This window comes from Canis lupus, chromosome 15 (genome assembly GCF_011100685.1).
Source record: "Canis lupus familiaris isolate Mischka breed German Shepherd chromosome 15, alternate assembly UU_Cfam_GSD_1.0, whole genome shotgun sequence".
NCBI classification, from domain to species: Eukaryota; Metazoa; Chordata; class Mammalia; order Carnivora; family Canidae; genus Canis; species Canis lupus.
The window spans coordinates 16,481,761-16,496,562 of record NC_049236.1 but is presented as its reverse complement, the minus strand read 5'-3'; the positions used below and the strand labels follow the sequence as shown (position 1 = coordinate 16,496,562).

At 40.9% G+C, this 14,802-nt stretch overlaps 1 protein-coding gene across 11 annotated transcripts in view; it reads left to right on the top strand.

Annotated features, from left to right (window-relative positions):
• The window catches only part of ST3GAL3 (ST3 beta-galactoside alpha-2,3-sialyltransferase 3), a 197,536-nt gene that overhangs the window by 120,746 nt on the left and 61,988 nt on the right, over nucleotides 1-14,802 (top strand). For all 11 annotated transcript variants that reach the window (XM_038558344.1, XM_038558338.1, XM_038558341.1 and 8 more), the window contains one exon: nucleotides 232-324. In XM_038558344.1, coding sequence (XP_038414272.1) covers nucleotides 232-324 — 93 coding nt within the window. The remainder of the gene's footprint in view (nucleotides 1-231; nucleotides 325-14,802) is intronic.

Sequence of the window (14,802 nt, the reverse complement as noted above, 5' to 3'; positions counted from 1 at the left end):
TTTGACCAAATTCTACAGAGGGGCCTTGCTCATTTATCTATCTATTATTCCTTTAGGGTTTTTTGGTTTGGGATTTTTTTTCCCCCTGAACCCTTGTTGTGGAAAAGGGGCTGAAAGGCTGATTATAGACAATGAAGCTTTATTCAAGCTCTTTACCTACAGCTCTTCAAGAATGAACACCACTGACTGCTCTGTACCCGGCAAGCTGTGACTTTCCTTCTCTCCCCATAGGCCTGCTGAGTTAGCCACCAAGTATGCAAACTTTTCAGAGGGAGCTTGCAAGCCTGGCTATGCTTCGGCCTTGATGACTGCCATCTTTCCCCGGTAAGTGCTTCTGTTTCTTTCCACCGCCCAGATGGCCTGGTCCATGGCCCAGGAATCAGAACCCCAATGCTGCATAAGTGATGTGCTCTGAGCATGCGAGATTCTGTTGTAACTCACTCACTGTGTCCTTGAGTCCAGGGGTGCCTGGAAAGGACTTGTTTTGGGTTGGTTCCTACCTCAGTCCCGCTCTATGTCCTTGCTCTACCGTACTCTGTCCTGCCTCTGGGAGCTTACACCTGCCAGCCTGTTTCTTTGGAGGGGAGGGAATGGGTTGAACCTGTGTGGTTGCTCCTTGGAAGCCAGGTACCCGGAGGCAGCCAGACAAGGCTACCCAGCACAGAAGCTCCGAGCCGAGCTGTAGTATCAGAACTACCCAGCTTCAGGGAAACATACCCAAATAAAGCAAGAAACAAAGAAGAGTTTCAGAGGCTAGCTGTTCCAGCACCTCCTCTCATTGTCCATCTTGCATTCTGGAGTTCCTGATTTCCTGATACCGGGCCTGCTGAAAGAAACTGTGCCAAACCCCGGGAGTTCCTTTTACCACTGCTGAGGGGCCTTGCTTACATATCTGCCTTTTCCTCTCGAGTTTTCTTTCCATGAAGCCATAGTGTAGAGAAGGTCCTGACATGCCAGGATGGGTTTGTCTGCAGCCTGGAGTGCAGTGAGACTGTCGGGGTCATTTTGTTCCTTCAGAAAGTTCTTGTAGTGTCTGACTTAGAGGGGCTGGAGGAAAGACTGCCCAGGAACCTCTGGGAGATGGGATGTAGGACTCAGACCGCAGAGGAGCCCTGGAAGTGGCCTCTTGGGGTGGGATCTGTTCACTGGGGGAACAGCTTGCATCCATGCCTGAGCAGGGTGAGGTTAGGGCACATAGTGTGCTTGCAGAGGAGTGTTGAGAAACAGCTTGCCTGAAATTAATCCAGAATATGTGGTTTTTATGCTTCTTTTTCTTTCTTTCTTTCTTTCTTTCTTTCTTTCTTTCTTTCTTTCTTTCTTTCTTTCTTTCTTTCTTTCTCTTTTAAAATTTTTTTATTTTTTTAAGATTTTATTTATTTGAGAGAGAAAGAGAGGGCATGAGCCAGGGGAGAGGCAGGAGAGAGACAAGCAGACTCCCCACTGAGCAGGGAGCCTGACTCGGGGCTCGATCCCAGGGCCCTGAGCCAAAGTCAGACTCTTAACCTATTGAGCCACCCAGGCAACCCACTCCTTTTCTTTTTCTAATGTGAGTGATCAAGCTTAGTTCCTTGTCAAAAACGGGGGTCTGCTGGCTGAATATCTGGTTTCCAGATAGGGATCTCTTTGTCTAAGGTCTGCCTTCCGACTTGATTCCAAATAACTTTCTTCCCCCAGCTATTTATTGAGCAGCTCTAAAGTATCTGGTGCTATGTTCCATGTCCTTATACATGTTTTCTAGGGCTTACTTGACTCAGTCCCCTGGACCAGATGCCTGTGAGTTTTCCTTGACCTGGATATAGATGTGGTTTGTTTTTTTGGCTTTTTCTAATCGAAAGTAATACAAGCATATGGTTAAATAATAACTGAAAATATGTAAAAGGGCATACACTCCTGCTCCAGATCCCTGCCCCAGAGACTGCCAGTAGTACCATAAATAGAAACATCACATACTTATTATTTTGTATCTTGTTTTTTATTCCTAACAATATATGTTGGAGATTATCCTCTTATCAGCATATATGATAATCTTATTTGTTTAATGATTGTATAACATATGATTGTATGGATATATTATAATTTTTTGAAAGTAGGATTTATTGAAGCTTAATTTGCATACAGTAAAATTTACTTTTTGGTGTAGTTGTAGGAGTTTTGCTAAATGCATACCTTTGAGCAACTACCACAGCAGTCCAATAGAACATTTCCATCATCGGCTCCTGAAAGTTCCATTGTTCTGCTTTGTAGTTAACCTCTCTCCTGACCCCGAGCCCCTGACAACCACTGATCATTTCCTGTTCCTGTAGTATTTTCAGAGTGTTATATTAATGGAATCATACAGTCGAAGCCTTTTGAGTGTACCTCTTTCATTTAGTAGAATGCATTTGAGATTCATATGTGTATCGTGTGTATCTGTTGTTCTTTTTTTTTTTTTTTAAGGTTTTATTTATTTGAGAGAGAGACAGCAAGAGAGAGCTTGAGCTGGGGATGAGGGAAGACAGTAGTGGAAAGGGCAGAGACTTGAGTTGCGCACACCAAGCCCCCCGCCCCCTGCTGGGCCAGGAACTCCTTGAGGCTTGGGATCTTGTGTCGCCTGTATTTGCATTTCCTGGGCCCCAATCACAGTATGCTGGGTATATAAGCTGGCGTCCAGGAGGCACTTGAAACACAGAGGGCTGGATATAGGCATCTTCTTTACCAGAGCCGCGTTCTGGTATTCTTGGTCTTTTTTTTTTTTTTAAGATTTCATTCATTCATTCATTCATTCATTCATTTATTGAGAGAGAGAAGAGAATGTGTGAGCACAAGTGGGGTGAGGGTTAAAGGGAGAAGCAAGCGCCCTGCTGAACAGGGAGCCCCATGTGGAGCTCGATCCCAGGACACTGGGATCATGACCTGAGCTAAAGGCAGATGCTTTACTGACTGAACCACACAGGTGCCCCCAGTTGTTTCTTTTTATTGCTGAATAGTGTTCTGTTTTGGCATCAGGGTAATGCTGACATCATAGAACAAGTGAGAAAATACTCCTTCATCTGCAGTTTCCTGAAAGTTTTGTACAGAACTAGTACTGTTTTTTTTTTTTTTAAAGATTCTTTTTTTTTTTTTTTTTTATGATAGTCACACAGAGAGAGAGAGAGAGAGGCAGAGACAGAGGCAGAGGCAGAGGGAGAGGCAGAGGGAGAAGCAGGCTCCATGCACTGGGAGCCCGACGTGGGATTCGATCCCCGGTCTCCAGGATCGTTCCCTGGGCCAAAGGCAGGTGCTAAACCGCTGTGCCACCCAGGGATCCCCCTGGTTTTATTTTATATTTATATTTTAAATGACTGATAGAATTTACCAGCAAAGATATCTAGGGCCACCTAGGTTTTGTATTAAGAAAATCCCTTTGGGGCACCTGGGTGACTCAGGTGGTTGAGCTCCCAACTCTTGGTTTCAGCTCAGGTCATGATCTTGTGGGTCTTGAGATCGAGCCCTGGGCTCCACAGTCAGTGGGAATTCTGCTTGAGATTTTCTGTCCCTCTCCCTCTGTCTCTCCTCTCACTCACCCATGCTGTCTCTCAAATAATAAATAAATCTTAGAAAAAAAAATCCCGTCGTGGGAAGGCTTTTTAAATTAAGAATTACATTTCTAAAAAAAAAAAAGAATGAAGAATTTCATTTCTTTATTAGATCTAGAGCTTTCTTATTTGTATTCAGGTTTTCCTGTTTCTTCTTTGGTAGTTGTGCCAGACAAGGAATTTGTGGATTTCATTGAGTTATTGAATGTATTGGCTTACTATGCTTAATATTGGTAATTTATGTATTTTCTCTTTTTTTCTTAGTCTTTCTGGTTAGAGGTTTATCATTTTTATTGATCTCATAGAACTAGCTTTTGGGTTCATTGGTTTTTCTCTTTTCATTTTTTCACTATGATCATTGTTTTCTGCTCTCACCTTTATTTTTTCCTACCATACGCTTTATTGGGGTTAAATTTGTTCTTTGTTAATTGAGATAGAAGTTAGGACCACTGATTTGATTTCTTGATTCCTTGATTTCGTGCTATAAATTTCCCTCTATAAACTGTGTCAGCTACATCCCACAAATTTTGATATCATATTCTTATTTTCTTTGCGTTAAAGATATTTTCTAGCTTCACTTGTGATTTCTACTTTGACCCATGGGTTCTTTTGAAGTGTTTTGCTTAATTTCCAAATATTTGAGGTTGTTCCAAATATCTTTGTGTTATAGATACCTGGTTTACTTTTGTTGTAATCAGAATATTTTCTTGTATGATTTTAACACTTTGAAGTTGATTGAGACCTGAGTTGTGGGATAAACTATGGTCTGTTTTGATAAATATTCAGTGTGCATTTAAAAGTTTTCTGCAGGGGATCCCTGGGTGGCTCAGCGGTTTGGCGCCTGCCTTTGGCCCGGGGCGCGATCCTGGAGTCCCGGGATCGAGTCCCGCCTCGGGCTCCCGGTGCTTGGAGCCTGCTTCTCCCTCCTCCTCTGCCTCTCTCTCTCTCTCTCTCTCTCTCTCTATCATAAATAAATAAATAAATATTTAAAAAAAATTTTTTTCTGCAGTGATCGAGTAGTCTATAAATGGCAATTAGATTATACTGGTTGATTATTTCAAGTTTCCTACATCCTTACTGATTTTTCTGTCAGTTATTGACAAAGGGATGTTGAAGTCTTCATTTATTAGTTTTTGCTTCACATATTTTGAGGCTGTGCCACTAGTTTTTATACATTTAGGATTGTTATATTCCCTTGCTGTGAATAGATTCCTTCAATATTTTGAAATGTCCATTCTTCTCTGGTATAATAATCTCTGTTCTGAAATCTTCTTTGTTTGATACTTATGTAACTACTCCAGCCTTTTTAGAGTTAGCTTCATTGTGCTTGAGGTTTCCCCATACTTTTACTATTGTGTGTGTTTGTGGGGCAGCATATGTTTTTGTTTACCCTTGAGCCTCAGAGAAGTTGGTTCTCAGGGCTGGTTCAATTCAGAACTGGTCTTCTTATGTTTAAATATATGTGTCTTTATAATTATTATTATTTTTTAAAGATTTTATTTATTCATGAGAGACAGAGAGAGAGAGAGAGAGAGAGAGAGAGGCAGAGACATAGGTAGAGGGAGGAGCAGGCTTCCGCACAGGGAGCCTCATGTGGGACTTGATCCTGGGACCCCAGGATCATGCCCTGGGCCAAAGGCAGGCACTAAACCACTGAGCCACCCAGGCATCCCGTGTCTTTATAATTAAAGTGGGTTTCTTGTAGACAGCACATAGTCGAGTCTTGCTTTTTTATCCAACCTGGCAATGTCTGCCTTTTATTGCAGTGCTTACACCATTTACTTTTAATGTAGTCATCAATATGGTTGGATTTAAATCTACTATCTTGATACCCATTTTCTGTTCTTTTTTTCTTTCCTTTTCTGCCTCCTTTTGGACTAATTGAATGTGTGTTTTATGGCTTCAATTTACCCATACTGTTGGCTTGTTAGCTGTACCTCTTTGTTTTATATTTTTCATGATTGTTCTAGTGTTTACAATCTGTCTTTATTTTTATTTTTTTTAAGATTTTATTTATTTGAGAGAGAGAGCATGAGCAGGGGGAGAGGCAGAGGGAGAAGCAGACTCTGCTGTGCAGAGAGCTCGATACAGGGCTTGATCTCAGGGTTGATGATGTAATGATCCCAGATCATGACTTGAGCTGAAGGCAGACACTTAACCGACTGAGCCACCCAAGCAATCCTGTAATCTACTCTAATATAATATTCCAGGACTTCATCTAGAGTTTAAGAACCTTACAACAGTATAGTTCCATTACCCACCCCCGTCCTTTGTGCTATTTTTGTCATACATTTTACATTTATGTATTATAAATCCACGTAGCATTGTTCTTATTTATTTTTGTTTTAAATAGTCAGCTATTTAAAGTGATTTAGAAATGAACTGGAAAATGCAGCCTGCAGAGTGGGAGAAGATATTTCCAAATCATACATCTGATGTGGAGTTATATTTGGAATATATGAAGAACTACAGCTCAACACATATCAACAACAACAAAACAGCTGATTAAAAAATGGGCAAAAGATTTGAATAGGTACTTCTCCAAAGAAGATATACAAAGGACCCAACAAACACAACATCACTAATCACTAGGGAATGCAAATCAAAAACATAGTGAGCTACCATTTCACCCCCATTGAGATGGTTGCTATCCAGAGAGAGAGAGAGAAGAAAGGAAGAAAGGAAGGATAGAGAGAAAGAAAGAGAAAAACGTGTTGATGAAGACAACAAAGAAATTGGAACCCTTGTGCATTGTTGATCAGAATGTAAAATGAGGGGCACCTGCATGCTTCAGTCAGTTGAGCATCTGCCTTCAGCTAGGGTCATGGTCCCGGGGTCCCGAGGTCCCGAGGTCCCGAGGTCCTGGGATTGAGCCCTGCAATGGGCTTCCTGCTTGGCGAGAAGCCTGCTTCTCCCTCTCCCTCTGCCTGCCGCTTCCTCTGCTTGTGCTCTCTCTCTGTCAAATAAATAAATAAAATCTTAAAAAAAAAAAAAAAGAATGTAAAATGGTCCAGTCAGTTTGGGAACAGTATGGTAATTCCTCAGAAAAATTGAAAATGGAATGACTCTGTGACCCAGCAATTCCATTTCTGGGTATATACCCAAAAGAAATGAAAGCAGGGTCCTAAATTGATATTTGTACACCCATGTTCATAGCAGCATTATTTTACAATAGCCAAAGCAATCCAAGTGTCTATCGAGAGATGGAAGGATAAACAAAATATGGTACATTCATGCAGTGGAGCATTATTTAACCTGAAAAAGAAAGGAAATTTTAATATGCTGCAACATGTGTGAACTTTGAGGACATTATGCAAAGTGAAATAAGCCAGTCATAGAAAAATACCTTTGATTCCACTTACATGCTACATAGAGTAGTCAAATTCATAGAGACAGAAAACAGAATCATGGTTGCCAGCAACTGGAGGTAAGGGCAGTGGGAAGTAGTTGTTTATTAGATAAAGACTAAAAATAAATAAATAAATAAATAAAATTAACTTTATTTTCTAGTAAATGCAAAGTTTTTGCAAAGGGAAAAAATAGATAAAGAGTTTCAGTTTTACAAAATGAAAAGAGTTCTGGAAATTGATTGCATAATGATATGTATGTATGTACTTTAACACTATTGAATTGTACACTTAAAAATGTTTAAGATGGAGGGGACCTGGCTGGCTCAGTTGGTGGAGCATGTGATCTTGGGGTCATAAGTTTGAGCCCAACGTTGGGTATAGAGCTTACTTTAAAAAAAATGTAGGGCAGCCCGGGTGGCTCAGTGGTTTAGCGCCACCTTTGGTCCTGGAGACCTGGGATCGAGTCCCATGTCGGGCTCCATGCATGGAGCCTGCTTCTCCCTCTGCCTGTGTCTCTGCCTCTCTTTTTCTCTCTCTCTCTGTGTCTCTCGAGTAAATAAATAAAATCTTAATAAAAAAGAAAAAAGAAAAAAGAAAAAATGTTTAGGGGATCCCTGGGTGGCTCAGCGGTTTAGCACCTGCCTTTGGCCCAGGGTGCAGTCCTGGAGTCCCGGGATCGGGTCCTGCCGTCGGGCTCCCGGGATGGAGCCTGCTTCTCCCTCTGCCTGTGTCTCTGCCTCTCTCTGTCTATCATGAATGAATAAATAAATAAATAAATAAATAAATAAATAAATCAATCAATCTTTTTAAAAAAATGTTTAAGATGGGGGCACCTGGGTGGCTCAGGTTAAGTGTCCAACTCTTGATTTTGGCTTGAGTCATAATCTCAAGGTCCTGGGGTTGAGCTCTGCATCAGGCTCCATGCTCAGTGGAGAGTCTGCTTAAGGATTCTCTCTCTTCCACTCCCTCTGTCCCTTCCCCTCCTTGTGTGCTCTCTCTCTTTCTCTAAAATAAATAAATCTTAAAAAAAACAAAGTTTAAGATGGTAATATGCTATGTGTATTTTACCACAATTTAATTTTTAAAAAATTTAAGACTTTATTTTTAAGTAAATTCTATACCCAACGTGGAGTTCGAACTCACAACCCTTTGACTAAGCGTTGGATGCATACTGTACCAAATGAGCCAGGCAGGTGCCCCCAATTTCTTTTTAATTTTTTTAAAAAAGATTTTATTTATTTATTCACGAGAGACACACACAGAGAGAGAGGCAGAGACACAGGCAGAGGGAGAGGCAGGCTCCATGCAGGGAGCCCAACGTGGGACTCGATCCCGGGTCTCCAGGATCACACCGCGGGGCTGAAGGCAGTGCTAAACCGGTGAGCCACCCAGGCTGCCCTCTTTTTAATTTTTAATGAGAGAGAAGTCTATTATAGTTACCCACAAGTTAATTTTTACTGTTGGTCTTTCTTCCTTTGTAGAGATATATATTTCCATATGGTTTCTCTTTTCTTCTGCCTGAAGAACTTTTTTTTAATGGTTCTTATGAATCAGATTTGACAATAATGCAGTCTTTCAGCCTTGGTTTCTCTGATAAAATCTTTATTTTACATTAAGTTTTGAAAGGGTGTTTTGTTCTTTTTTTTGGACTGGGTATACAATTCTAGGTTGACAGTTTCACACATACCAAGTACTTCAAAGTTAGAACTTCATTTTCTTTTGGCTTACATAGTTTCCAGTGAAAGTCTCTGTCATTCTTATCTTGTTTTACCTCATACTTAATGTCTTTATCTTCCTCTGCTTGCTTTTTAAGATTTTCTCTTTGTCACTGATTTTCAGCAACCTGATTATGATGTGGCTTGTTGTGGTTTTCTTTAATTTGGTTTGGGATTTTTTTTTTTTTTTTTTTTTTTTTTTTTTTTTTTTAGCTCCTTGGATCTATGGGTTCATAGTTGACTTTTTAAAAATCAGATTTGGACTTTTTTCTTATCCTTATTTTTTTTTAAATATTTTTTCTACCTTACCTTTCTTCCCTGGATTCTAAGGGATCCTATAGGCCACTGATGCTCTTCCCTTCCCTACCCCCACGATCTTATTTCTCTCTGTGCCTCATTGGGATAGTTGATGTTGCTGTGTTTTCCTGTCCACTGAATTTTCTTTTATAGTGTCCAGTCAGCCGTTTATCCCATCTGGTATGTTTTCATTTCAGATATTGAGTTTTTAATCTCTCTAGATCCATTTAGGTCTTTTTATATCTTCCATTTCATTCCTTGGTATGCTCATGTGTTCCTCTACCTTCCTGAACATGTGGAATATATTTGCAATAGCTGTTTTCACATCCTTGTCTGCTAATTCCATCATGTCTGTCATTTCTGAGGTGGTTTCTCCTGATGATTTTTCTTCTGGTTATGACCCCTATTTTTTGGCTATTTGTATTCCTTGCCTGGTAATTTTTTATTAGATTCCAGACATTGCAAAGTTTACATTTTTCTGTGCTAGATTTTGTCATATTCTTTTAAAGAGTGCTAGATTTTGCTTGGGCATGGGGTTGAGTTACTTGGAATCAGTTGTAGCCTTGTGATGCTGCCTTTTCACACCACTAGTGCAGGTTGTGAGCAGTCTTTTGTCTGGGGCTAATTTATCCTCATTTCTCATGTGGTACCATTCTGAGGATTTGACCCATTCCTTGTGCTTTATGAGATATTTCCACTCTGACGGACTTATTTCCACTTGGGTTTGTGTGAACACTAACACTTCCCAGCCCCGTATGAGCATCAGGAATTGCTTCCTGGTGGTTTTCCCTCAGCCTCAGAGTTTCCTCTCACATATACTGATGAGTGCTTGGCCAAAGATCTAAGGAACCCCTTTGCAGATCTCTAGAGCTTTCTATACAACTCTATCTTCTATCCTAGTCTCCTCCACAAATTCTAGCCTCTTTGGTCTTCTAAACTGTGACCTGTTTTCTCAACTCAGAAAGACCATTGGCCGCTTGTAGTGGTCTGAAATTGTTGTGTGTGTGTGTGTGTGTGTGTGTTTTCGTGTATTTTAGCTTGTTTTCTAGTTGTTAAAGGTAAGAGGTTAAACCTCATCCCTGTTATTCCATCATGGCTAGAAACAGAAGTCCCTTATTCTGTTTTACATGGCATTCAGTTGTACAGATGTATAATAGTTTAGTTAGGTGATTACCTATTGATGGGCATTTAGGTAATTTCTCATCTTTACTATTACAAATTACATCATTTACTATTACTATTATATCATTGAATAATCTTCTCTGTGCGTCACTTCCTACACATTTAAGATCATCAAGAATAAAGAATAATATTTCTGGATCACAATTATAAGCATTTGAAACTTTGAAAGTTCCTGGTGGATTGCCTTCTGCAAGCAGTTTTTGGATTTACATCTGCACATAGTAGTCTGTGAAGGTGCCTCCTTCTATGCTTTCTTCAGGTACTTTTATAACTTTATTATTTATATTTGAATTATTAATCCATCTGGGTTTTTGTTGTTGTTTGGTTTTGTGTTGCTTGTGGTGTTAGGAGTGATGTTGTAATTTAGGTTTGTTTACTTTTTTTCCTTGTGGGTAGTTACCTTTTGTTTTGTTTTGTTTTGTTTTGAGAGAGAGAGAGAGAGAGAGAGACAGAGATAACAACAGAGATAGTGAGAGAGCACAAGTGGGAAGGTGAGGGAGAAGAATGCTCTCTGCTAAGCAGGGCTCCATTCCAGGATCCTGGGATCATGACTTGAGACAAAGGCTGATGCTTAACTGACTGAGCCACCCAGGCACACTGTAGCTAGCATTTCTTGATTATTTTGACCAAATGTACTAAGTAAAATCAGGATTTTGATTTTTATAGCATCAACATTTTGACACAGAAGGTCTTAATGCATTTTTGATGTGTTAGTTTTGACACAGTCTAATAAAAATAAACCATAAATCTTTATCTTTTTTTTTTCCACTGAGTGCTCTGTGAAACATACATTCTTACTCTATTTCTAAGCCTTGCTCCTTGTGGAGCCCACCCAGTCACTGACTCTCACACTGGGGTACATATGGAGGAGCAGGCGGTGGTAATGGAAGGGATGCCAATGTGCCAGCCTGTTCTGCCTACAGAGTCCTGCTTCTCAGGAAGCCAGCTTGTTCCCTTTTTCACCCTTTGTGCTGTCTGCTGGGAAGTCTGCCTTTCTTTTCCTGAGACTTGCCTGCTTGGAGACATCTTCTTCTAATGAGAGAGACAGGGAAGAGGGGAGAATAAGGCCCAAAGGAACTCAGATTTATTGAGCATCTGCTCTGCTCTGAGCAGTATTGGTCTCACGGAAGGGGAAGCATTCTCTGACTGACCTCCATCTCTCTGCACCCACTCAGTTATTCTTTCCTCAACCTATACCACCACAGTGTCACCTACATAGCTCTGTCATTGTACTTAAAATTATTTATTGATATTTCTTTCATAGTAGACTGTGAACTTCTCAGCATAGAGATGTGCTCTTGTCCATGGCTGCCAACACTTAACATAGAGCCTTTAACACTTAGTAGGCATTTAATATTTGTTCTATGAGTGGATATTAATTTCTGGCCATAGGAGATGGAGAGGCTTAAGGTGTGAGGGATGTTGGTAAAATACTCTTCTAATGGAAAGAGTGAAGAAAATAATTTTTTTGATGTAGAAAATTTATTATTTTGTCATATACTAATACATGAAAGATTGGAAAGAGATGAGATTTGGAGACAAAGTTCTCACAAATTTCTCACTTAACATACTGTGTGATTTTGGAAAAGTCTGGGGATTACTTATCTCATTAGTCAAGAGAATGAAATGAGATGATCTATTTTGGGGCTACAAATGTTGATCATTCCAGAAAATTTTAATGTTAGACACTTACTAAGTGAATTCTGTTTTCTCAATGACTTTTATTATGATCGGATAAGTTTTTTTTTTTTTTTTTCAGGAAGGAAGCTCCCAGAATAGATCATGATAAATATTTAAAATGTAATTTTTAGGGGTGGAGTGAAGGAGTGTAAGCTTTTAAAGCAAGAAGTATAGCTGATGAAACCTCAATTGACACTCCGTTTTCCTGGCAATACTTTGCTACCTACTTTTGAATCACTTTTTGTGCTTTGGTGAAAGATTGATTTCTTTTTACTTATTTATTTATTTTAGAGGGGAGAGAGAGAGAATCTTAAGCAGGCTCCACACCTAGTATGGAGCCCAATGTGGGGCTCCATCTCATGACTCTGAGATCATGGCCTGAGCCAAAATCAAGTCAGATACTTAACTAACTGAGCCACCCAGGCAGACCTTGGTGAAAGATTTAATTTAATGTCTTTTAGATGGTGGCCAGTGGAGCCACTTAGCATGGGGAGCAGGCATAGCATCTACAGGCTAAGTGTGGGTCAAGCAGTTTCAGCAGAAAGCAGAATCCAAGCCCAGGCTGTGGCCATGCTGCAGAGCCAGACAGCAGCAGCAGTGATAGCTAATACTTCTCAGTGTGCCAGGTCTTCTGCTGAGACCTTTTCCTATCTTTTCTGGTTTAATCCTCCCAACAATCTTAGGAGATAGGTGTTGTCATTGAGCCAGTTTTAAGTGTGAGAAGTGGAGGTGGAGAGAATCGATCAATTTGCTTAAAGTCATAAAGATTGGAAGTGATGAAGCTGAGTTTTGAACCCAAGCACCACAGAGCCTTCCAGCTTACCTGCCATGTGCTGCTTCCTCTCCTAGAGGCTGTCTCATGGATAGGCTGGCTAGTAGCCATAGTACAGAAGTCTACCAGGTGTCTGGTGGTGGCTGATGAGGTACTGGTGTAGAAATTGCCTTCTTGTCCATTTCTACAGAGGAAAACCTCCCTTCTCTTGAGATCCACTTGGCTTTACAAAGGCCAAGGAGCACGTTGTCTATCTGTGACTGTGTGTATCTGTGATTTTCATACCAATAAGGAATTAATGCCATGGTCCAAGCTGGTTGAATTCCTGAGAATGTAGGGATGGCCTTTGAAACCATGCCGAGCTCTCTGAGGTAGGAAGTCTGGAATATTGACAGAGTCCCAGCTGTGTGTTTTGGGACCCTTGTGTGAGAACGCAGAGGAGACCTATTGCACTGCCTTCAGGGGGTTTGAAAGCTTATGGGCTCCTGGCCAGGGCAATGTGGTATCCCCATATCCCAAAGATCCTCCCTCTCTGCTCTTCCAAGAAGGATCCTGGGATTCTTATCACTGCAATACCAGGGAGGGATGGTAAGATTGAAAGTCATCCTTACTAAGCTTTGTCCTAAATTATAGAGGAGAATAGAGCACCATCCACTTCTACAAAATTATTGTCCTTCCAGACTAAGAGCAAGTTGAGTACCCCCCAACCAAGAGTGTGCAGAGACTCATTACAATTGCTTTTTCCACTCCCACCACTTCCCTCCCTGAAATGTTCTTGCTCAGATCACTTGAAAGGACTAACTGACAAACCCAAGAGCTTCTCTTTTTCTGACCTCTCTGAAGTATTTGGCAGTATTGGTCTCTTCCTCCATTTTGAAACTCTCTCCTCTCAGTAATTCTTTGGCCAAACTCCCTTCTAGTTCTCCTCCTGCTTCTCTGATTGTTCCTTTTCAGTCCCTCTTCAGCCTTCTTCTTTTGTGCCCACCTTTAAATGCTGATGTGTGCCAGGGCTCAGTTATGGTCCTCTTCACTTCTTACTTGGCTGTTATTAGCTAACACCTATGTGCCAATGACTCTCAGCTCCTGATCTCTGGACCCAGATACCCAACTTCCAGCTGGACAGCTCCACTTGGATGACTCAAGGATCTCAAACTCAATGTGCCCAACTTACTGAATTTCTGTTAAATCTAATCAGCCCCTGTTGCCTATTTCAGTAAATGACACCAATATCTACCTGAGAGTGTTGCCTGAGCCAGAAATCTGAGAGTTCTTCTTTCTCCTTCTCTCAACCAAATATCCAGTTAGTCACTGAGTCCTGACACTTCTGTCCTCTATAATATCTCTTCTCTGAGGTCAATCCTTTCTTGTGCCCTGGCTCTTCAACCTCTCCTGGATCTTGGACCTAAAGACCCAGGAACCTGGATCTTCATTCTCTTTACTGTCTCCTTCATACCAGTATTTAATCATACTGAGGTCTCTGGTTTCCCTTAAAAAGTTGCCATGTTGGGTGCCTGGGTTGCTCGGTTGGTAGAACATCTGACTCTTGGTGTCAGCTCAGGTCATGATCTTGTGAGTTGTAGGCCCACCCCGGCAGCAGATTCTGTGCTCAGCTGAGGGTCTGCTTAAAGATTTTCTCCCTCTACCCCTGTCCCCATTAGCACTGTCTCTTTAAAATAAATAAATAAATAAATCTTAAAAAAAAAAAAAGAGTAGTTGCCACATTGACTCTACTGTCCTTTAAACCTAATGATAATAGCTACCATTTCATTTGTTCAGCGGATGTTTTTTGAACACCTCCTGGGTGCTAGATCCTTCTCCAGGTGCTAGAGCCTCAGCATTGTATAAGATACATGTAATCCATCCCTCAGAGGCCTTACGTTCCATTGGCAGACATACACAGCCTGTGTGTATAAAAGGTCACACAGTTTTACTACGTACCAGCCACTGTGCTCAACATTGTATATTCATTACTTGATTTATTCTGTGCAGTGACCCTTTGGAATAAGTGTTGTTTAGCTATAGCTTGGCCACAGTCACAGTAGTACAGAGCCAGGAATCAAAGGCACCCACCCTACCTTATGTCCTGAGTCTTGGCCGTGAACCATGAGCCTGTAGGGGAATGTAAATTCCATTTATTTCCTTCCTTCCTTCCTTCCTTCCTTCCTTCCTTCCTTCCTTCCTGCCTTCCTGCCTTCCTTCCTTCCTTCCTTTAATTGGAGTGTTTTATTTTTTTTTATTTTTTTTAAACTTTT